The 23,766-nt window shown below is 44.1% G+C and overlaps 1 protein-coding gene across 1 annotated transcript in view; it reads left to right on the plus strand.

Annotated features, from left to right (window-relative positions):
* Positions 1-372: 372 nt before the first annotated feature.
* TTF2 (transcription termination factor 2) overlaps positions 373-23,766 on the plus strand; it is a 36,239-nt gene continuing 12,845 nt past the window's right edge. Inside the window, exons 1-12 of the mRNA XM_081113017.1 lie at positions 373-428; positions 508-610; positions 2,815-2,901; positions 10,418-10,484; positions 12,207-13,196; positions 13,505-13,619; positions 14,167-14,355; positions 15,872-15,999; positions 17,521-17,602; positions 19,298-19,417; positions 20,604-20,754; positions 22,855-22,960. Coding sequence (XP_080969143.1) covers positions 401-428; positions 508-610; positions 2,815-2,901; positions 10,418-10,484; positions 12,207-13,196; positions 13,505-13,619; positions 14,167-14,355; positions 15,872-15,999; positions 17,521-17,602; positions 19,298-19,417; positions 20,604-20,754; positions 22,855-22,960 — 2,166 coding nt within the window. The 5' untranslated portion in view covers positions 373-400. The remainder of the gene's footprint in view (positions 429-507; positions 611-2,814; positions 2,902-10,417; positions 10,485-12,206; positions 13,197-13,504; positions 13,620-14,166; positions 14,356-15,871; positions 16,000-17,520; positions 17,603-19,297; positions 19,418-20,603; positions 20,755-22,854; positions 22,961-23,766) is intronic.

Genomic DNA, 23,766 nt, shown 5'->3' on the forward strand with positions numbered 1-23,766 from the left:
GGGCCGCCCCCTAGAGGGTCTTAAGTGGAAATCCGAGTCGCCCCATTTCAGTCCAGCCCGTAGCTCCCCGAGTTCCGGCCAAGCGAAGCCTCCCTCTCCCCGCCCACCTCCAGTCTAAACCACCCTCCAGCCTTAGCCACGCCCCCAGCCAAATGCCCCGCCCTCACGCCGCAGCCTCAGATTTGATTTCTGCGCGCGCCAAGTCTTAGTGTAGCTATGATTGGTTGGAGGTGAGCGGACCTCCAGGATGATTGGCTGGTAATAGCTAGAGGGTGGGGTTAATGCCACGGCGGTGAATTATGGGGGCATTAAGACTGATGATTGGTTCTGGAGGACCGACTGAAAAGCGGAAGCAGGCGTTGGCACGGGACTTGCTGGGAGAGGCCCGAAAAAGAACGCGATGGAATTAGTTAGGTGTCCGCAGCATGGTGAGGGGCCAGGGTCCGAGGGCCCCCCGGGGTCGGTCCACCTGTCATGACGTAATTGTTGTCGACCTTCTCTCCTCAGGGACTCCCTGCTTCCTGAAGACCGGCGTTCGCGATGGCCCGAATAAAGGAAAGAGCTTCTACGTGTGCCGGGCGGACGTTTGCGACTTCGTGCAGCCCACCGAGTAGGTCCCGAGCGGGGCCCGACTCCCCGTGACCTCGCGGGGCCTCCCGGGAGGAGCCGCCGGCTCGGCGCCCGGCGTCACAGGGACTAGGAGCGAGCGGTGGGCCCCTGGTCTGCGGAGCCAGGGCCCTTGAAGTAGTTGGTAATCCCAGGACCGCAGCGGGTGCTGGGGAGACGCTCCGCTCCTGCTTGCTGTGTGACCCGAGCCTGGTTGCTCACCCTCTCTGGGTCCCCAAGAGCCATATAATGGGGGATGCTTTCCAGCTCTGGGTTTCTATTGATTTGTCGGGCCTAGGCAACCTGGACATTCCCCTCCTCCGCCCCCTCTAACTGAGGACCTGCAGGCATAGTAGGAAATAGTTGGGCCTTGTTTTGAATTAGTTTTAGGCTGAACTGGTTTTTAAGTGTTGGAGGTCAAAACACCCCGATGGCCCCATCTAAAAACAGGATTCTCTGCATTTAAGTGGTGATAATGATAACCCAACGAAGCAAGTTCCTTTAGGGGTTAACGCCGAAAGAAAATCAGATAGCTGATTTTAGCACTTTATAGTTTTACAAAATGGGCAGCTGAGACCCAGCAATATTAAGTATCATTTTTTAAAGTGAGAAAAGTTAATACTGTTCTCAGAGCGTTCGTGTTTTGTAGTGCCAGCTGTCCACAGTCTCTAGAGAACTTGAAAACGATCACATCATTAAACATATTTTCCTTCTCTCTATGTACTGAACTTGGTAAAGAAAAATAACTTTTCTCTATTCCATGTAAAGCGCATAATGGAAATCAACTAAAAAATAAAGTATTTTTTCAACGTGTAATGTTAACTTTTCCGAGAAAATATTCTTTTAGCCCTCTACTAAGGTTTTTATTGAAAGAAATTACTGGGATCCACTTTAATTAAATACAAAATGATTTTGAGTAAAACTGTCAAATCTTGAGATAGAAGGAACTAACCAAAAATAAGCTATCAACAGCGTATTATGTTAGGGTTTGCTATTTATTTCTAGTTTCTATTCTGAGCTTCTTAGGTTCTGTATCTAGCTCAAGTTTCGTGAAACATGAAAGCATGTTCATATTACAGGCAGTCCTCGGGTTACGTTGGACTTGACGTATGTCGTTTCGTGGTTACATCGCCATCTCCCATTTATTTATAAAAAAAAAAAAAATTCCGTCATTTTGACGTATGTACATATGTGCTTTATGTTTTTTATTATTTATTTACCACAAGTAAAGGTCAGGGATTGTTATCTTTTAAAATTTTTTTACTGTTTCACTTCATTACTGCCGTGTATGTGCTCCATGTGAGTGACGTACGTGCTTATGTAGGTGGGTTCCGACTTACCGGGGGAAATCCCCTTTATGTTGCGCTGTAGGAACGGATCTCCAACCTAACCTGAGGACCTGCTGTAATAGGAATTAAGTATCGATGGTAGCATAAGACTTGGTTTTACATTAAAAGGAACATACCCTTATATAGACTGCCATTTGTACAAACGTACTGTTATACAAACTAATCTATAATAATAAAAGTGTAATATGCTAATTAGACCAGACATCCTTCCAGAGGAAGCCAGGGCTGCGAGGGAAGCCCGGGTCCCGGGTGCCTGCTGGCAGCCGGAGGGAAGCCTGGGTCCCTGGTGCTGGCAGCTGGGGGCAGGAAGGCCTACTCTTGCACAGATTTTGTGCATCAGGCCTCTAGTACCATAATATTTGACTTGAAGACAGTAATTTGATAAACTTGATCTATTTGGAATATGTCCGGTATCCAGAATATAAGCAAAATAAAAAGTGTTGCAGGACATAGGAAAGTAAATTTCTTCATGTCAACCAATTTACTCTCAAATGTCAAATTTTCTCATAATAAGTTGGAGGAGTTAAGTTTATGCCAAGCATGAACAAATTAGGGTGTGTTGTTACAGTAGGTACTTCAGGCATTCCTGGAGTCTTATAATGTAAAGGTCACATACCACAGTATATTTCAAAACCTTTGAGTCATCAGGAAAAAGATATTGTCATGAATTATTTGGGGGGTGGGAAAGATGAAAGCTGTGGGCGCTTTCCCCAGGGGAGTGCACGTACACATGAAATGTCTGGGATTTACAAGCTCAGTGGAAGTTATGCATGGACTCTTACAGTTTGGATTTAATTGTAGGATGTTAGCTTCTGTTCTTTGCCTTCTAAAACAAAATTTCAATTTTTTCCCCCTCTAGCCTTCCTGTTTCTCATTGTTTATTGCACGAGGGATTTGTGGTAGAACTTCAGGGCTTACTGCCACCCCAGGGCACGAAAGAATATAGGTAAGTGTCCAAAAGGAACATCTAAGTACATTTGCTTTTCTTTTTTTCTTGCCTGGAAGAGTTAGAGCCAGGTATGTTTTCCTAGGATTCTTTAATACTCGTTTAAAAAAACAACAACACAGCAGTATTTTTGCATGTATTGAATATTGTCTGAGCTGTCACTCCCTCACTGCTGAGCAAAATTTCAGGATTAAACTGCTCCAATGGTCATTAACTTGTCCACTTTCTCATTCTGTAATAGAATGAGGTAATGTGTAAAAATGTCTAACATATGTTAAATACTCTGTGAATGTTAGTTGCCCTTTTTATGGGAACTCAGAAGGGCAAGAAAGTCTATTTAGATGTCAGATGATATTTCTCATGAGAATTGAAAGATAAGTAGGAATTCACAAGGAGCAAGAAAGGGGTCATATTTAACTGATTAATACTCTACATTAGGGAACAGAGGCACGAAGTAACAGAATTACATGCATTTGGTTCAGTAATAGTTTAGCACATGTTTGAGTAGAGACTTCAGAAGGTAAGGCTGGCCAGGAAGGCAGGGGCCAGGTGTGCTGGTCTTTATATGATACCAGAGGCCTGATGCACAAGTAGGGTCCCTAGGCCTGGCTGGCTGCAGGCTAGGGCCTTCCTTCGCTCTGTGCCGCCCCCTGGTGGTCAGTGCACATCATAGTGAGCAGTTGAACTCCCAAGGGGACAATTTGCACATTAGCCTTTTATTATATAGGACTAGAGGCCCGGTGCACAAAAATTTGTGCACTCGGGGGGGAGGAGGGTCCCTCAGCCCGGTCTGTGCCCTCTCGCAGTCTGGGACCCCTCGGGAGATAACGACCTGCTGGCTTAGGCCTGCTCCCGGGTGGCAGAGGGCAGGCCCAATCCCTAGGTGCAGCCCCTGGTCGGGCTCAGAGCAGGGCCGATTGGGGAGTTGGGGCGCTGCCCCTGTCATGCACAGAGCAGGGTGATCGGGAGGTTGTGATGCCACCCTCAGTCACGCTCAGGGTAGGGCCGATTGGGGGGTTGGGGCACCGCCCCCTGTCACACTCAAGGCAGGGTCGATGGGGAGGTTGCGGCTCCACCCCCTGTCACGCACAGAGCAGGGCCAATCAGGGGGTTGGGGCTCTGTACCCTGTCACGCACAGAGCAGGGTCAATCAGGGGGTTGGGGTGCTGCCCCCTGTCACGCACAGAGCAGGGCCCATCAGGGGGTTGGGGCGCCGCCCTCTATCACCCACAGAGCAGGGCCAATCAGGGGGTTGGGGCGCTGCCACTCTCACACTCAGGGCAGGGCTGAGCGGGAGGTTATGGCTCTACCCCGTCACACACAGAGCAGGGCCCGTGGGGGGGGGGGCGGCGGCTGGGGCGCCGCACCCTGTCACACACAGAGCAGGGCCGATCAGGGGGTTGGGGCGCCACACCCTGTCACACACACAGCTGCAGGACAATCGGGGTTGGGGAGCTCCCCCCTATCAGGCACAGAGCAGGGCTGATCAGGGAGTTAGGGCGTCTTCCCCTGTCACAAACAGAGCAGGGTGGATAGGGAGGTTGTGGCCCCACCCCCTGTCACACACAGAGCCGCAGGGCGATCAGGGGGTTTGAGCACTGCCCCCTGTCACGCTGATCCAGGTGCTGGGAGGCATATTACCCTTTTACTTTATAGGGTAGAGGCCTGGTGCATGGGTGGGTGCCGGCTGGTTTGCCCTGAAGGGTGTCCTGGATCAGGGTGGGGGTCCCCACTAGCCAGCCTGGGTGAGGAGATGATGGCTGTTTGCAGCTGGTCACACACCCTTCAGGGTGGGGGTCCCCACTGGGGTGCCTGGCCAGTCTGGGTGAGGGGCTGAGGGCTGTTTTCAGGCTGGGGGTGACTGAAGCTCCCAACCGCTCCTTTTTTTCTTTTTTTTATTCTGGGCCAGCTTTAGCTTTGAGGCTTGGCTCCAGCTCTTAGGCCTCCGCTGCTGAAAGTAGGTTTCTGGCCTTTGCTTACAATGTTGCGATCCTGCTGGCTGAAGCCCGGCGGACTAAAGCCGGTTTCTGGGGTTTTGTTTAGCTTCTATACTTGTTACATAGTTGCTTAGAGTTGCAGCTCAGAGGCCTGCAGCGGCAGGCGGGGAACGTTGGAGTCCTCCGTCACTGAAGCAAGCAAGCCTCATGTTAATTTCAAGCTGCCTGGCTGCCGGCTGCCATCTTGGCTGGCAGTTAATTTGCATATTGCCCTGATTAGCCAGTGGGAAGGGTAGCGGTTGTACGCCAATTACCATGTTTCTCTTTTATTAGATAGGATAGGATTCTGTGCAGTTTGGAATTTACATATTCTAGATTGATTTCCCCCAACCCCCTCCCTGCAAAATAGAGGCATTCAAAGGCCATCTTCACAATTTTTACATACCGGAATACTGCCTGTTTTACTATTTTTCTTAATTGAGCTATATATTCAATAAGATGCACAAATCTTAAGTTTTCAACTGGTTGAGTTTTGAGAGAAGTATATACCCATCCTTATGACCAAAACCCCAATCAAAATATAGAATATTTCTATTGCCTAATTAAGTGCTCTTGGACCCGCTTCTAGTTAATCTCCTCATCCACCATAGACAACCACTATTTTGATTCATAATATATACATTCTTTTTTTGTTTGACTTTTATGTAACAGTATCTGTGAAATTCTCCATCTGGTTGTGTTTATCAGTAATTCATTTATTATTATTGCCGAGTTGAATTCTATTTTATGAATTCCACAGTTTGTTTCATGTGCTCATTTGCCATCTGTGTACCTTTGATGAAATATCTGTTTAAATTTTTTGCCCATTTTTTTTAAATTGAAATTTTTATTGAGATAATTGTAGATTCACTTGCAGTTATGACAATACAGAGAGATCCCTGTAGACTTTACCTAATGGTAACATTTTGCAAAATTTAGTATAATATCACAACTAGAATATTGATACTGATAAAATTCATTGATCTTATTTGTAAAGATAGCTTTACTATACTAATTTGTATACTTATACATTTAGTTCTATACAGTTTTATCATGTGTATTCACCATGACAGTCAAAATATTGAACAGTTCAATCACCACAGGAACCTTCCTGTTGCCCTTGTATAATCATATTCCTGCTCCCCCTCACTCCTGGCAGCCATGAATCTGATCTCCATTTCAAAAATATTACATAAATGGGATTATTCAATAATCCCATGACCTTTCAGTCCGCAGGCCGATGCTCTGTCCACTGAACCAAACCGGAGATTTTTGTCTTAAATATTGTGCTGTCTTTTATTATTGAGTTGGAGTTCTTTATACTCTATACAAGTCCTTTGGCAGATAAACACATTCTGAATATTTTCTGTTTGTGGTTTTTATTTTCTTAACTGTCTTTTGAAAAGCAGAACTTTTTCATTTTTATAAAGTTCAGTTTATTATATTTTAATGGCTTGTGCTTTTTGTCTTCTCTCTAAGAAATCTTTGCCTACCCAAGATCATAAATTTCTCCAGTGGTTTCTTGTAGAAGTTTTATAGTTTTGCTTATGGCTTTGTTTATTTGTTTGTTTAGTTTATGGTTGACCTCAAATTAATTTTGGTTATCTTATGAGATAGGAGTAGAAGTTTATTTATTTTTCCATGTAATATCGAATGAATGCTATGCATTTTTTTCTGCACTGTTTTCTGAAGACATTCTTTTCTCCATGGAAATGCTTATTAAAAAAATCAGTTGAGCCCTAGCCGGTTTGGCTCAGTGGATAGAGCATCGGCCTGTTGATTGAAGGGTCCTGGGTTTGATTCCAGTCAGGGGCACATGCTCAGTTGTGGGCTTGATCCCCAGGAGGGGGTGTTCACGAGGCAGCCAGTCAGTGATTCTCTCTCATCATTGATGTTTCTATCTCTTTCTCCCTCTCCCTTCCTCTCTGAAATCAATAAAAATATATTTAGAAATATTTTTTTAAAAAATTAGCTGACCATTTGTGGGCTATTTCTGGACTTACAAATCTGTTCCACTGCTGCCTTAGCCTATCCTTACACAATCAGGTAAGATAGTCTGTATCTTCCAACTTTATTTTTCAAGACTGGCTATTCTGGGTCCTTTGCATTTTCATATACAATATAGAATCAGCTTTTAAAATTTCCTCAGGAAGCACTGTTGGGATTACAACGAATCTATATGAATCATTTGCGGGAGAACTGACAATAATATTGATCTTCCAATCCATGAGTATGGCCTATTAATTTATGGCTTTAAAATTTCTTCCTAGTATTGTTGAATAATTTTCATTATGGAGTTCTGTACCCTTTTTGCTAATTTTAGTCCTCAATGTTTATGGTTTTTGATATGGTTTTAAAAGGAATTTTTAAAAATTTCACATTTCGATTGTTTTCTCTGATATAGTGGGGCTTCTAGTTACTAGAATCTAGCACATGAAACCATTTGCAAAGTACTGGGGGCTCTATCATGCAGAAACACTGTTCTAGGTGATAGGAAACCACTGAAGAATTTCTAATCCAATTTGCATTAAAGAAGAACGAACTATGGAGGATAGATTAGAAAGTGAAGATAGTGGAGGCAAGGGGACAACTGAAATAATTTCTACATAGCATATTCATTATCTCTTATTGTCGTAGATTCTGCTGCGATAAGTTTCAATACCCCTGTTTTACAGACAGATAAGGAGAAATGTAGAGAGGTTAGAATGGAATCTACGTTCCCATGGTTATAAGTTACATTGCTGGTATTCAAACCTAGTGAGAAAAATGGGCTTGGATTGAGGCAGTGGCAGTGGAATTGGATACACTTAGATTGCAGGAAACTTGCTGAAAGAGAATTGGTAAGACAAACTTTCCGGTAGGGCATTGAAGCATGCTTCTTCCCTTCTTTCTCATCAGGAATAGTGATCATGGTAGCCCTGGGCGACTTTCCTAGGTTGTGAGGACTCAGTGGGGCTGTGTGTGATGCATTTAGTCTGGTGTTCAGGTTATTGTCAGTGCTCAGTAAATGGTTGCTCAGTTGGGGTTTATGGGTGATGAGTATACCATTAAGCAAGACAGGAAGAAAGGGTTGGGATGTGATCACATGGAGAGCTTTGGATTAATCATGTCTTGTGTAATGTGAAACCAGCTAAAAGAGTGAGTGTGCAGCTTTGAAGAGAGGTTTAGGCTAAACATAGAACTTTGAGAACTTATCATTAATATTCTTCATACTAGGTAGGTGAAGCTGAGAGGTGATCATTGTTTTAAAATAGGGCAAAAAAAGTATGCTAACAGTAATTCTTTTAGTCCAAATCCAAAGCACTATTAATAGGAGGTATTTACTAGAGCTTTAAAAAGGTTGTTTTAGGATGAAGAAAATAAAGTTCTGCAGCATACAACCACAACAGAAAACATGCATCTAGCTGTGTGGTGCAGGCGGGAAATATAAACAGAAGTAGACAAGCCCAGGGATGATGATGTCCTTTGCAAACAATAATACATTTAGCAGAACTCCTATAGTATTCTCTGGAGAATGACCTCGGAATACAGCCCCTCCTTCCCCCAAACTGGCTTTTCTTTTCAAGAACTTAGGTACTTTATTTCCCCAAATTAATACCATTATGAGTAAAGCTTAACCTGAATAGGAGCCAGGTGCAGCTAAGCAATGCCCCTTGGAGTGCAGCTGCATTTGTGTGCAGTTCTCCAATTTAATCACCAGATGGTACCACTCACCAGCATTTGACTGGTCCTTCAGCTGTGGCCCTCTGTTGGGCAATGAAGGAAGCTATGCTAGTCATTCAGTAGAACCCGTGGGAAGAACTCTTGCCTTGACAGGAGTGTTTACCACATAAAAGCGGCACACCTTGATTTACAAATGTGGGACATTGTCACTGAGCTCCTGAGTTCATGTTCTCTTTTTTTCTCTCCCTGCCCCCAGCCCTTTTACTTTTTATTCTCAAGGATATGGGATCAAAATGGGTGGAAATAATAATACTCTTTTGCCTATAAATAATAATACAAGTTAGTTCTTTAAGAAACTGGTTTTAGTAGGATGCTCAAAATATTTTATTTTTAATAACACTTGAATCTTTGAATGTCTACAAAATTCCTTGAATGGTTACTTTTTGGGTAAAATTGGCATGCAGATTATCTAGCCCAATGAAGATTACCTAGGCTGCTGACAAAGAGGCATTAGGGCATGGACCAGAAGGACCCCAGGCCCCAACAACCCTTAAAGAACCCACATCAATAAAGCCAGTACCTATTGGGTGTTTTGGAGTATCGTTCACTGTGTTGTACAATAGGAGTAATCCTTGTATGTAAAGGATATCAGCCCTTTGTAATATGTGTAGCAATTACTTTTCCCAGCTTGCTTTTTGTCTTAGAATTTGCTGATAGTATTTTCACTATATGGAAGTTTAAAACTTATGTAGCCGAAATTCTGAATTCTTTGTTTCTCAGCTCTAGGTTCTTATACTAGTAGTCATGCCAAGAAAAGCCTTCACTTTAGGATTACAAAGATATTCATCTGTGGGGTTTTTTCCTTAGGATATTTATAGTTTCATTTTTAACGTTTCCATTTTTGTTTCAACTTGGGTTTTAGTGTAAAAGCAGAGAACCCATAATCCTAAGTGCCCTATGACAAAACTGGGTAAGAACTAGACATAGGAAGGTCATTGAGCAGTCCTCTCTGCACACGTTAGAATGCCAAATTGGACGTGTTCAAATGCCAGGTGCTTCTGTGACTCTAAGACCTACAGTAAGGGATTATTGTTAATCAAGATTACTGAGAAAGTGGAGGAATTCAGACTTGAACTTGGCCTTGAATGACTTTTAAAATTTGGGTAGAGATAAGGACAAGGGAGTGTTCCAGGCTGTAAGCAGAGGTCTGGATATAGGAATAAGCCCCTGTGGCTGCAGGAGTGGAGTAATGACAGCAGTTATTAAGTTCTTAATATGGGTCAAACTTTGATCTGACTCTGTTATCTTCACAGTGACCAAATGAGGTAGGTACTTATTTATTAGAGGCCCGATGCACGAAATTCTTGCAAGAGTAGGCCTTCACAGCCGTGGTGGTTGCCTCGATCCTGAGGCTGCAGCCCCGGCTTCATCTGGAAGGTTGTCCGTAAGGACGTTCAGACAGCCATTCGGTTGATTTGCATATTATGTTTTTATTATTTTAGATTATTATTACTTCTTACCATTTTATAGGAAAGTAAACTGCCACAGTCAAATGCAGTACCTTCATTTTCAGAGCTAGTTATGTGGTAGGGCTGAGATTCCAATCCTCCCAGCCTGCCTGACAGTGTGATGCTGGGTTGGACAGCCAGCCTTTAGTAAGAAGGGAGGATTTGCTTTCTGATGAAAGAGACTGAATTGAAGAGGTCTATCCTCCTCTAGCTGGTTTCTTCATCTTTGTTGTTTATAACCTGTGTCCTGGAAAATAATTAATATGCTACAGACATTACATTCTTCTTATAGTGGAATCAGTATTTGCTTTCACATGTGTTTTAATGGATTTTCACATCCTTGATTATCTGTGTTTTATACTACATTAGATTGTTATTCCGATGCACTAGAAGTAAGGCTGAGAAGAAACAGTGGTGTGGATCTATCCCATGGCAGGTAGGAGTTATTCACCTGTTTTCAGACCTGCTCTGTTCAGACTGTTTAATCTGTGGCATCACCTGAAAAAACTTGGAAGTACAACAGAAACTGGTCGGTCTTCATCATACTGTCTCTGAAAGGCAGTTCTTTTCTTTAAGGAAGATAGACCCTGTTGTGACTTTTAATTCAAAGGACTATTTGGTTATAGTAAAGAATTAATTAACTGTCTTCTATTTTACTTACCTAAATATTTTCAGAGGTCTTAAATGTCGTCAATATTCTCCTACTTAGGGGAAGATTTAGATCAGTGATGGCGAACCTTTTGAGCTTGGCGTGTCAGCATTTTGAAAAACCCTAACTTAACTCTGGTGCTGTGTCACATATAGAAATTTTTTGATATTTGCAACCATAGTAAAACAAAGACTTATATTTTTGATATTTATTTTATATATTTAAATGCCATTTAACAAAGAAAAATCAACCAAAAAAATGAGTTCGCGTGTCACTTCTGACACCTGTGTCATAGGTTAGCCATCACTGATTTAGATTTCCTTGACTAACTTCAGCATCTTTTTATAGACTGATATCTCCTTGATATTGGTATAAGCTGATTATAATTCATAAGCTCTTAGAACATGAGAACTAGGAGAGATCCCACAGATATCCAGTAGGTGAGAAACTACACCAGTGATGGCGAACCTATGACACACGTGTCAGAGGTGACACGTGAACTCATTTTTTTGGTTGATTTTTCTTTGTTAAATGGCATTTAAGTATATAAAATAAATATCAAAAATATAAGTCTTTGTTTTACTATGGTTGCAAATATCAAAAAATTTCTATATGTGACACGGCACCGGAGTTAAATTAAGGTTTTTTCAAAATGCTGACATACCGAGCTCAAAAGGTTTGCCATCACTGAACTAGACCTAGGGAGGTGAGGAGACTTATTTTGATGGAGGGATAGCTTGAACTTATGATTCTAGACTCCACAGTGAGATCTTCCAAATCAAGTAAGCATAGGACCTTGATTTGGTTTGGGGAAAAGTTCATCTTGAGCAAATAGTTTTTCGTGAAAAGAATCCATGTGGCTGTTGCTATTAGAAAAGCTCTTTGATTTAGTTAGCACATTTCCTGGAGGCCTGGAAAGCAGTGATCATGGACAGAGAAGGAGCCAAGCATTGAAAGTGTTGTTAAGAAACAAATACTTCATGAGTTTGACAGGAGTCTTTTCTAGAGGCAGGGATAGTCCCAGGAATGTTCAGAAATATTATAGTGCTTTTACTGTTTCCATTTCTTCTGGAAAAAAAGGCATTCTAGAAATGAAGTTTGCATTAATGTCTTATATTAGACTAGAGGCCTGGTGCATGAAATTGGTGCACTCGAGGGGGTCCTTAGCTTGGCCTGTGCCCTCTCGCAGTCCGGGAGCCCTCAGGGGATGTCAACTGATGGCTTAGGCCTGCCCCAGAGCGTGCCTAAGCTTGCAGTTGGACATCCTTAGTGCTGCCGTGGAGGCGGGAGAGGCTCCCGCAACCACCGGTGTGCTCAACAGCCATCAGCCCAGCTTCTGGCTGAGCAGCGCTCCCCCTGTGGGAGCACACTGACCACCAGGGGACAGCTCCTGCGTTGAGCGTCTGCCCCCTGGTGGTCAGTGCACATCATAGAGACCGGTCATTCCTCTGTTTGGTCGATTTGCATATTAGCCTTTTATTATATAGGATCATGTTCTTTTTCCTGTAGGATACTAATTCCAAAGAGCATTCTGTAACCAGCAAGTTTCAACATGCACCTGAGCCATCTCATTATCCTTCCATCCAGCAGAGAAACCCGTTCAAGGTACTTGACAAGAATCAAGAACCGTCTCTGTGGAAACAGCTCATCAAAGGTGAAGATGTGGAAAAGATGACTGATAAAAAGCAAAGGGAAAAGGAAGACCCACTCTTGGATCAAAAGAAACAGAAGCCTGAATCTAACTGTTGGGTGGAGAAAGATCTCTCATCTGGCCGGGTGGTAAAGGAAAAATCTGCAAGTCAAGAGAAGCCACGAGGGGAGAAAGCAGAGCTTCGGTGTGAAGCAAAGGGAATTGAAGGGACGCACAAAAGAAACCTTCCTGAGATGAAATCCAAGCAGTGCCAGGGTAATGAGCTGAGAAAACCATCTGCGGCTCAGGAGAACCTGAATGGTGAGAGTCATTATGTCCAAAAAGAATCAGAACCTCTGAGAGAAAAGAAGACCAGGCCTTTGCCTCAAACTGTTTGCAGCCAGAACCCAATAAGCAAGCCCCTGGAAGCAGGACACCCCGGCAAGGAGCAGCCCAGGATTCGGGAGGCTAGAGAAACGAAGGCCAAGGACGACCCCAGCACGCAGGCCACCCAGAAGGGGCTGCTCCAGGGGCCTTTCCAGGCGCAGGCAGAAGCCCTTCCTGCGCCTGCTCCAAAGGGCCCGGCCACCCAGCCTGCGCCTCCGGCTGCAGGGCCGTCCCTGCGGGAGAGGCGAGAGGCGGACACCAGCAGTGGTGAGGAAGATGATGTTGTCTTCGTTTGCTCTCAGCCAAGGATCCCCTCATTCTTAGACACGACTTTGGACTCACAAAAGAAGGAGAACCTTCCATTCCCTGGTCAAACTGTGCAAAGAAAAATTTCCCCTGCCTCCGGTGTTGCCAGGAAGGTAGAACCTTCAGACCCAGCATCCCAACGTGCGCACCTCACAACACAACTGAAACAAAAGAAGGTAACTACTGCCTTGTGCTTCCTTTTGAAGGTTAGGACTGTGCTTACTCTGGGCAGTTAGGGACTCCACCAATGGGTTAAAGATGTTAATGTGAGCAAAGGTCTATAGGTGGGTGTTTACTTCTGCCTTTTCCTATGCTTATATTTTCAGGATTGGTAAATCAGCTGGGCTTAAAAAAAGTTTTGGTTTTCACATGTATAGTTAAAAGATCATACTTTCGGAGTTTTAGCATTTTAGGTATTTTTAATCTAAAGCTGTCTTTAACAACTGGGAGAGGAGTGATCCGTTTTGTGGGACCTGTTTTTCAGAGCACACTGGCGTCAGTGAACATTCAGGTTCTTCCAGACAAAGGTCAGAAGTTGCTCAAGCAGATTCAGGAGTTGGAGGAAACACTCAGTGCTCTTGCCCTCTCCCCAGAGCAAGGTAAATGGGTTGTGCCCCAGAACTCGGGTTTGCATGAACTTTACAAGAGACATTCGAGAAGCCATCTTTTTAATATATATATTGATTTCAGAGAGGGAGGTAGAGGGAGAAAGAGATAGAACCATCAATGATGAGAAAGAATCATTGATTGCCTCCTGCACACCCCCCCACTGGGAATTGAACCTCAACTCAGGCTTGTGCCCTGACTGAGAATCAAACTGACCTCCTGGTTCACAGGTCAGTGCTCAGCCACTGAGCAACACTGGCCAGGCACGAGAAGCCATCTTGATAAAGAATGTTGACTCATTCACCTTTCCATTTCATTATCTGCTTCTGAGCTTCCTTCTAAATCACAAGTATAATTTATAAAAGCTTCCTCCCATTTCCTATGAACTCACCTCTCTTTCCCATAGTTTTATGCACACACTCTAGGAAGCTTTCCCTAGCTTATTGCAATGGTGCTCATCCCACTCTCTCGCCCTCTCCTCACATATAATTCCTTTACTTTTCGGAACTTTAATCTGTTCTTCCCTTGTTTTTTGAACAGGCACAGATGAGAAGGGTAGCACTCAAGTACCACAACAGAGTAGCTTCGCCAAAACTACCACTGCCCCTCCCCACTTGGTGCCACCCAAACCCCTACAGCTGCAGGGTCAGGCTCTCCAGCCTCTGGGTTCTCTGGGACTGAAGGCTGCCAGCCAGGCAGCTGCTGGACAGTCCAGTCAGCGCTATGGAGGTAAGATCAAGGGCCTGGCCCTGTTGTGAATAGCTACCCCTAGGAGGTAAAATTCTGCCTGGTGGGTGTCTTTCTGCACACATGAAGGCGAAGCCATTCCTGAGTTGTTAGTTGCCTGTGTGAGAAAGATTGCGATGCTCAGCTGAGCTCTGCACAGTGTGTTTAGATCTCTGTGAGGGCAGACACTGTGTCTGCCTGGTTCACTGACCTTGATCAGTCAGCCAGGGGCGGCACGCAAGAGTCAGTAGTAAATGTGAATGGAAACTTGAACTCACAGCACGGTGAAGTAGGTAGACCAGCAGATACGTTTGTCTTCTTCCCTCTGTGTCTGGTAAGCAGAGCAGAGGAATGACATGACTGAAGACCGATAGCAGTAGACCCATCAAGAGCAGTAACACTGGTGTAACTCAACATTTTCATCCTGAACTTTCCAGAAAATGATGAATTTAGAAGTAACTGCAGAATGAAGATCTCAGGGAGAGCCTCGGATATGTAATAGGATCGGTTGGCGTCTTGATCACGAGCCAGGAGCTCAGGTTGGCTGGCAGTGACCAATTTCCCCTCAGTGAGAGCTGCTAGAGGAAAAGGGAAAGGGGGAGAAGGAAGCAGACGGGGAGAAAAGGGAGACGGGAGAAAGCTGAAGAGCATAGTTCACCAGGGGCTCTATACTCTGCCTGAGGAAGCTGCGGTCCGTCTAGAAGGGCACAGAGAAGGCGTACTTGTTAAAGTAGCAGAGTAGTCAGGGGGGTACAGGAATGTTTTGAAAACGTTACTGTGTTACAGCATCATCCCTACTCATAATGGTGACTGAGTCACCTAGAGGAAAATTAGATTATTAAGGTTTTGGAAATAATCCCATTAAAATAGTTTTCCTTTTGAAAGCATTTTAACATCTAAGTAGTTAGTGTTTATTGATCTAAAAAGCTTTTATTTGAATACTTCATCCCTAAAATTGCAGTCAGCTGAGGTGCCTGCACTTGTTAACTAGCTTCACTAGAATTGTCTAGAAGGCTGGGCTACCAGCATGAAGTATTTCTTGGTGCACGGCATTCGGCTCTGGCGTGCGCTACAGGGCAGTCTCTGTCTGCCTCAGCCTCTCCTGGCTTGGCCTTTTCTGTTGCTAACTCCTTGCACTCGGCCCCAAGGATCTTTTCTGTCCAAAATACTGATGGTGTTAAATTTCCTCTGCCACCTCTTCAAAGCTGGAAAAAACTTAACCAAAAATGTGATGGGTTATCTTATTTTTTCATTTTACTTTATATTATTTTGTCCTTTATTATGTGATTAAAAACAACAACACACACGCACAGAGAACGGGGATAGAGGAGCCTGTGGGCTAGGAGAATCTGCAGGCAGGGAGTTTTAGTCCAATATTGTATTTCAGCTATAATTAAAAATAAAAAATTTTTAGTCCATACAAATCCATCATTTGGCAAATAACGAATTTCTTTTTGCAGCCATAACCAGGACATGCTACTGGCTCTGCCACCTTTAGGTAACACCTCTCTGTACACAGGCCCTACAAACCAAGACCGCCTTCACTCCGTGTGGAAAATCACAAGTGAAGCCATTGATGAGCTGCATCGATCACTTGAGTCCTGTCCTGGTGAGACAGCTGTGGCAGAGGACCCAGCTGGGTTGAAGGTGAGCTGGGGAATGTCCTGTGGCGGTGTCCCCGTGCCCATGGAGAGGTGACCACTGTGCGACGGCTCAGCAGAGTGCCGCTCGGATGTGTTTCCCACAGATAATGCTTCAGTGGCTTCCCTTGCATTATTTTGTCCTTTTCTGTTTAGCAGTGAGAAATAAGCATTTTTTTCCTTAAAGTCATAAAGTTATACAGTTGATCTTGCATAATACTGTTTGAACTGCATGGATCTACTTATACTTAAAGTCCGCATATAATTGGACCTGCACAATTTAGATCCACTTTGTTCAAGGGTCAGCTCTCCACGTCTATAGCAGAAGCAGATCTACTTAACAACCTTTGGTGGATGCCACAGAATACAGAGGAACTGCTGCTCTTAAAGAACTAGTTAGGGTGACAGTGCCTGCACAACATACATAGAACATTAGAATGTGACTTGAAGGTAGGATGAAATGTGCATTGTAAGGCACTATAGACTGTCTACAAAAATCCAAAAGAGATTCAAAATAAAGGAAAAGTCACACTAGGTCAGTAATTACTAGTCTGCCCACTTTGTGCCTTGAAGCTACAGGCCTAAAGATAGCTGGGAGGATGGAACCCAGGTACCCCAGTTAGAGGGAGGGGTGGCTAGAGGGAAGATACAGAGAGTGGTATTAATAACTGGTGACAGGGTGACATCAGGACCTGAGCCGGGAGCATCAGGTGATGTTACTGAGTGGGACGACTCCCGTGCTGTGGAGTCTGGCCTTGGCGAAGGGGCTTAGATCACACTAGCTCAAGAGATATTATGGAATCACTGTAGAATTTTGAGCAAGGGTGTTTTATGAAGATTATTTTTGTCACTGAGTACAAGATAAACAGGAGTAAGAAAAGACTAGAGAGAGGGGTGCCAGTTAAAGGGCTGCTGAAATTATGGTTAACAATGCAAACTGGGATGTTGGCTACAGAGAGGAGAGTGAAATCTATAATAATAAAAGCGTAATATGCAAATCAACCAAACAGCCAAACAGTGGAGTGACCGTCCATCCGGACATCCTTTTGGACGACCTTCCAGACGAAGTCGGGGCTGCGAGGGCTGAGACAGCTGGGGCTACGAAGGCCTGCTCTTGCACGAATTTCGTGCATAGGGCCTCTAGTTGAAGAGATCATAAGGAAAAGCCAACAGAATGGCTGCTAAAAGCAGGGTGACCCATCAGAGGCATTGGTTGCAAGCACTAGAAACTGACTTTGGCTGATTAGGCAGACAAACCAGGACTCTCACTTGCGGGTGAGATGGGGGGGTGCTAGATAGACATGCTGGACAATAGGCATAAAGCACACTGTCCCGGGCAGTCCAGGATGTACGGGTGCCCAAGGAGACACGGTGGAGTCAAGGACCTCAAGGTTATATGACATCTAGACTGTTGGGGGGGATCACTTAGAGAAAATAAAAGAGTAGAATGTGGCATCGCTGTGGGCAGGATCCAGGATAGCCTCTCGTGAGGAATTTGAACTTGACTTTAGGTGATTACTTTTGTCAGGTCCCTTTGCTGCTGCACCAGAAGCAGGCATTAGCCTGGTTACTGTGGCGGGAAAGTCAGAAGCCACAAGGAGGAATTCTGGGTAAGTGGTATTATGGAAGGAGCCAACAAAGATATTGTTGTACTATTTCATGTGATCCTCTCCACACCTCTGGGGTTGTTGCCCTCTGTTACAGTTGAGAAACGGTTCAGAATGGCTAACCAGTATGCTCAGGACCCTCAGCAGGATCAGCCAGGTCCCGGTTGCCAGCAGTAGAAGCTGACTCTGGCTGGTTAAGCAGAGACGGTTTATTCTGTGGTGGGAGGTGTGGAGAGCCAGGCGGGAGCCAGGCTTCTAGGAGCAATGGTCAGAGCCAAGTAATAAGCTAGTGTCTTATGGAAACTGTCATGGCTGCTTTGCTCTATCAGGCACTGCTACCCCAAAATGAGACACTTGTGTGCCCAGCCCTTCTAGCCTCTTTTCTCGGGTCATTTATATCTGAATCTACATCTTAGGTGAGTACTGGTGGTCTGTGGAGCGGGTCATGCTGGCACTGCCTTCGCTGCAGGAAGCCGAGGAAGCAGGTTTTTCAGGCTCTGCTTCGGGCACTGGTCAGACTACATTTTCCAAGGTGCTCAGCTTCTAGAAAAACATGACAGATGTCCACTGTGGCTAGTAAGTGGCTATGTTGGTCCCCAAGACCACTTCCAAATTCAGTGATTTGCTAGGAGGACGTAGAGCATATAGTCACACTCATGGCTATATTGTATTACAAAAAAAAAATAGTAACAACATTTATTTGATACAAATCAGACTCAGCAAAAGGAAAAGGCACATGGGATAAAGTCCAGGGGAAGTCTAGACGCCAGCTTCTGAATCCTTTCCCATGGGAGTCACACAGGGCAAACGTAATTCTCCCAGCAGTGAGATGTGAGAACACGTGCAGTGCTGCCAACCAGGGAGGTTTGTTAGAGATCCGGTGCCCAAGGTATTTCCTGGGGCTGGTCACATAGGCAGCTCCAGCCTGGTATGTATGTAAGTTCCATGCTTCCAGAGGGAAAGCAGGCATTCAGCATAAACCGTGTTGTTTGTACAAATAGGGTAAGCATAGTGAGCCACTCTTTTTAAAAAATATATACATTTTTATTGATTTCAGAGAGAGAGAGAGAGAGAGAGAGAGAGAGAGAAACATCTATGATTAGAATCATTGATCAACTGCCTCCTGCATGCCTCCCGGGGATCAAGCCCGAAACCTGGGCATGTGCCATTGACCAGACCCAAGACCCTTCAGTCCACAGGCCAACGCTCTCTCCACTGAGCCAAACCAGCTAGAGCCAATGAGCCACTCTTGTCAGTTCAGGGAATGGTGAGTTCCCAGATGCTAGCAACAGGTCAGTCTTCCCTGGAAGCAGGGATTCCAGTGGATAGCTGTGTTTCCTCTTTTTCTGCACAGCAGCAGAGCCAGGATTTGAACCAGAATTCATGACATCACACTTTACTTCTGCTTATGTCAGAGTGATTATTTAAATGGTTGAAATGAGGATACTATTTTGCAGGGTATAAATAGTAAGCTAGATTAGTTCAGTTACTGACACATTGACAGTTCTCAAGGAATGCTAATTCATGCCTCTCTCTGATGAATAAGTGAAGGGGATTGAGGACTGTTTTGAGTTAACTGTAACTCCAGAAATGTAGAAGCACCAAGAAAATAGGCATAAGATATATTTATTTTCTGGAAGCTGAATTGATTCTTTGCCCTAAGTAATTAACCCTCCTGTCTTTATTTTTATTTTCCAGCGGATGATATGGGATTAGGAAAAACCCTGACAATGATTTCACTCATTCTGACCCAGAAGGATCAAGAGAAAAACAAAGAGAAGGACAAAAACACGACCTTGACTTGGCTTTCCAAAGATGGTATTCCAGTGCCTTCGTGGCCTGTCATTTCCTACATCAATCATTTGAAAACTTTTAAGCCACAAAAGTACACCTGTGGTCATATTTAATTAATTTATTGGAAATCTAGTGTTAGACTATTTTCCTACAGTATCATTTCTGATGCTCAATATGCTAATTTAAGTGATCTTTTTTTCTCTTTTAATATAAACTTAGCTTGACCTGTGAACTAGAAAAATTTTGTGGAGAGAGCTAAGGCTCTAGGAGACAGTCTATACATAATGATTACTTTTATTAATATTGAGGATATAACCACAGGATAAGTCCAGATTAGTTAATGTATTATTTTTTGAAGCAGGATCTGTCACAAACTCAGATTTGAGCCACCGTAGCAAAAGCTGTTTTCCATGTTTCTGAAGTTCTGGAAGTTTCCAGATTCTAGACAATTCGTATCTTGTTTCATCCTGTTTTTAATCTGTAATGGCTATAAGTACTTTAAGTCCTGTGTATTGTTTATAGACACCACCACAGTAAGTTGCCATGGACACAGTACATTTCTCAAGTGGTTAGATAGTTAAAAAAATCAGTGACCGTCTGCTCTCAAGCCTCTGATGACCTCTGTTGCAGCTGGATCCTATGTCCCTGTGTGCAATAGCAGCTTAGGTATGCACACACTTACATAAATGCACACATGCACGCCTGTATACAAACACACGGAATGAGGGGCAGTGGTACAAATACTACATTATTACCTGGTTGCAAAGTAGTGTTTGCCCATCTTAGGGGTTTTTGTACTTACATTTTAATGTAGATATAATTAAGTTAATGCTTTTCAGAAAAAAAAATAATACTCCCCCATAAAGACCAGGATGAGTTAGGATATGATCCAGCTTCTACCTTCTGGCCACTGAGAGTACACTGGTTTTTTTGGTTTTTAGATTGAAGTTGTGTACCACACGCTTTCCTCTCCTTTTTTAGCCTCTCTGTCTGACACCTATGTAAGGGTAAATAAGAAGTAATTAAGTATTTTGAGTTAAAAGGCCATCGCTTCCCTTTCCTATTCTGCTTACCTATGTGTAGAAATAAGAGCAGCAGTTGTTAAAAATATTGATTGAAGGAATGGAGCCAGTCGAGAGAAAGGTAATGTCTCTCAGAAGCTAAAAGCTATTTAGTGGGTGTAACTAGGTGTTGATTTTTTCCTCCTGAGACTCCACGGAGTTTACTTCCCATGGAACACTTATCATCTGTCCTGCTTCTCTGATCCACCATTGGAAAAAGGAGGTGGAGAAACGTGTGAGCCACAACAAACTGAGAGTCTATCTCTATCATGGCCCAAACCGGGATCAACGTGCAAAAGTGTAAGTGCAGAAATGTTGAAGTCACTGGGCTTCAGAGGCCTCATTGACTGCCTGCTTCCCCGAGGTTTCATTTAATCAGAACTAATGATATTGTCAAGGCCAAAGGTACTCTTATCCCCAAACAGCCTTCACCTGTATTAAGAGATAACTCTTGAGAGAAACGATGTTCTTGTGGCACTCTGCAAAAAGAGCTGCCATGTGAGCAGGCCGAACACGCCTGAGTTGTCAGCCAGGCAGCAGCTGCATTCCCTGGTAGAAGAGGCTCTGTCACAGGTATTTCATGATGGTGAATTTCTGATTCCAAATTTACATTCTTTTCTGTTAGTGTGAATGGAACTAGCCCAGCCTTAAAGAGCATCTTGATACAGCTATTAACGATTAGTTGATGTAGGCCGATTATATTTTTACTAGAGGCCCAGTGCATGAAAGTAGTGCACGGGTAGGGTCCCTAGGCCAAGCCAGCGATCAGGACTGATTGGGGCCTTCTGGCTGCTGACTGGGGCCTCCCTCCCCTGGCTGCTGGCTGCCAGCCGGGCCTTTCTTTATTCCATGCTACCCCCCTGGTGGTCAGTGCACATCATAGCGAGCAATCGAACTCCCAGTCGAACTCCCGAGGGGACACTTTGCATATTAGCCTTTTATATATATAAATGACTGTATTTTTCATATGTGAATGGTCTAAGAAGTTTTAGATGCAAGAGTTTAGGATTAGACCTAACTGTGAATTCCTGAGGAGGAATGATCAGGAAGGGGAATATTTCCTCAGATGTTAAATTGAGCCCTAGTCTTTGTCTTTTGGCTTTAAATAATTTGGTTTTTTTGTTCCTAACTGATATAAGGGTCTGGGTTGAATACTTGCTGATCTAATTAAGAATGGATTTGTTGCCCTAACTGGTTTGGCTCAGTGGATAGAGTGTCAGCCTGTGGACTGAAGGGTCCCAAGTTCAATTCCGGTCAAGGGCATGTACCTTGGTTGCGGGCACATCCCCAGTAGGGAGTGTGCAGGAGGCAGCTGATTGATGTTTCTCTCTCATCGATGTGTCTAACTCTCTCCCCTCTTCCTTTCCTCTCTGTAAAAAAATTAATAAAACATATTTCACAAACAAACAAAGAATGGATTTGTTTCCACTTTTCTCCCCCACCTCTGATAGTGAATCTTTTATCCCCTAAAGAACAGGGCAGTGGTCTTTCAGGGGTAAATTGCCAGATTGGTGACCCCTATATAATGCACCGATTCTTGTGACTGAGAGTCGTTTCAGCCGACAGGGCACTGGGGCAGCAGCGGCAGGCCTGCATGCTTCTCCGGCAGAGAGTGCTGTGAGTGGCCTGCCTGTATTTAGAAATAAATTGCATCTCATTGGTTAGCACTTTGGTCATACCTGGTTTGGTATTCAGAGTGTACTAGTGGACTGATTGGAATCATCTCAGTTATACGTTATATGATGCTAAGGCCACCTGGAGTCCTTGCTGCCTCTCTGCATTACGCATATCATTTTTATCAAAGGTATGTGTGGACGTTCTCTCAGGTTCACATTATTAAGCTGCTTTGGGAAAAGATTTGTGCCTTTCATTAAGAATCTTTACATGTAAAGAGTGTAGGCAAGGTAAACTGAAAGTTACAGCATGATTATACCCACATGTCAAAGCTAGATCAATGGGTTTTTGAAGTCCATTGGAGAACAAAGAGGAGAAAGCATCCTTGATGAAAGGCAAACTGCTTTGAGAGTCTCTACTTCCCTGGGACTGTAGCATCATCTGTGTCAAGTCATTACTAAATGTTAGTTCCCAACATTCTGTACAGGCCAGATATGAAGGTTAATATGAGCCCAGCCGGTTCTCCTTTATGACTCATTGGATGGGAAGAGGGAGGCTGTTCTTGTTATAGTGAGTAGACTGTAGAAATGATCAGAGGGAAGAGGGAAGGAAGCCAGATGAGTCAAGTTTACCTCTCCAGAAGCACGTGTGTTGATGAAGGACATAAATGAATGAATTCTGCCGTCTGTCCATCCAGCCATAGGCATTTTTATGAAGAGATCAGCTCTGCTTCTCATTGTCAGACTCGGGATCGTTTACCATTTGCTTCGTGTTATATCTACACAGCCTCTCTACGTATGACATCGTCATCACCACGTATAGCCTTGTGGCCAAGGAGATCCCCACAAAGAAGCAAGAGGGACTGGTCCCGGGCACAAACCTCAGTGAGGAGGTGAGGCTGGGGGCTGCCAGGGAAGGAGAGGGGGAGCCCCAAGTCCTTTCGCTCGGTCTTGTCACAGCATCAGAGAGAGCAGAGGTACCCTCCTGTGAGGTCAGGAGTGTCCTAGCCGGTCCACCTGTGGGAACGAAGCGCTCTCTGTCCCCTCTTTTATTCTAGATCACCTCCTCAGCGATAAAGGGTGAGGCTTGGCACAGTTTTACCTGTGTGTGTGTTTTTTTAAGAAAGAATGATAACTACATCACAGTTGTGGTGGTCATCACATGATGATAGGAAAACCTCACTTGTTGCAATTTTTACTTTAGAATCTGTGAGATATCCTCTCAGGATATGTCTTATATTTGGTGTGAAGACTGGTATTTTAGGACTAATATTTTGGTATTAGGCTATCATTCCCTGCCTCTCTCCAACTCTCAGGAAAAGGGGTTGAAATAATAAGGCTACACACGGGCCAGAGGCTAAATGATAACCAGCGAAAACCCTGATGTCTGCCCTGCACTCAGGGGAGTCGCAGTTGTCTAGGGCGGAGGCTTTATTGCTTAAGTGACTAAGGGGCTTTTTTTGTCCTGAAAATACAGTGTTGTTCCAGGAACTCCTCTTTAACATGTTTTTACAATAGTCTGTCACAGATCCTGTATTTGGGGAGACCTCTGGAATGGAGACCTCTGATGACCACCTCTGCCTTTTGCAGATGATTCACTTTGCAGATTCCTCAGTGGTTCCTCATTGCTTTTAGGATAAAACCTTAATTTTTTTACATGATATTTTAGGCTTTTATGACCTTGCCCTGCTTGCATGTC

This window comes from Myotis nattereri (genome assembly GCF_964212035.1).
Source record: "Myotis nattereri genome assembly, chromosome: 18".
NCBI classification, from domain to species: Eukaryota; Metazoa; Chordata; class Mammalia; order Chiroptera; family Vespertilionidae; genus Myotis; species Myotis nattereri.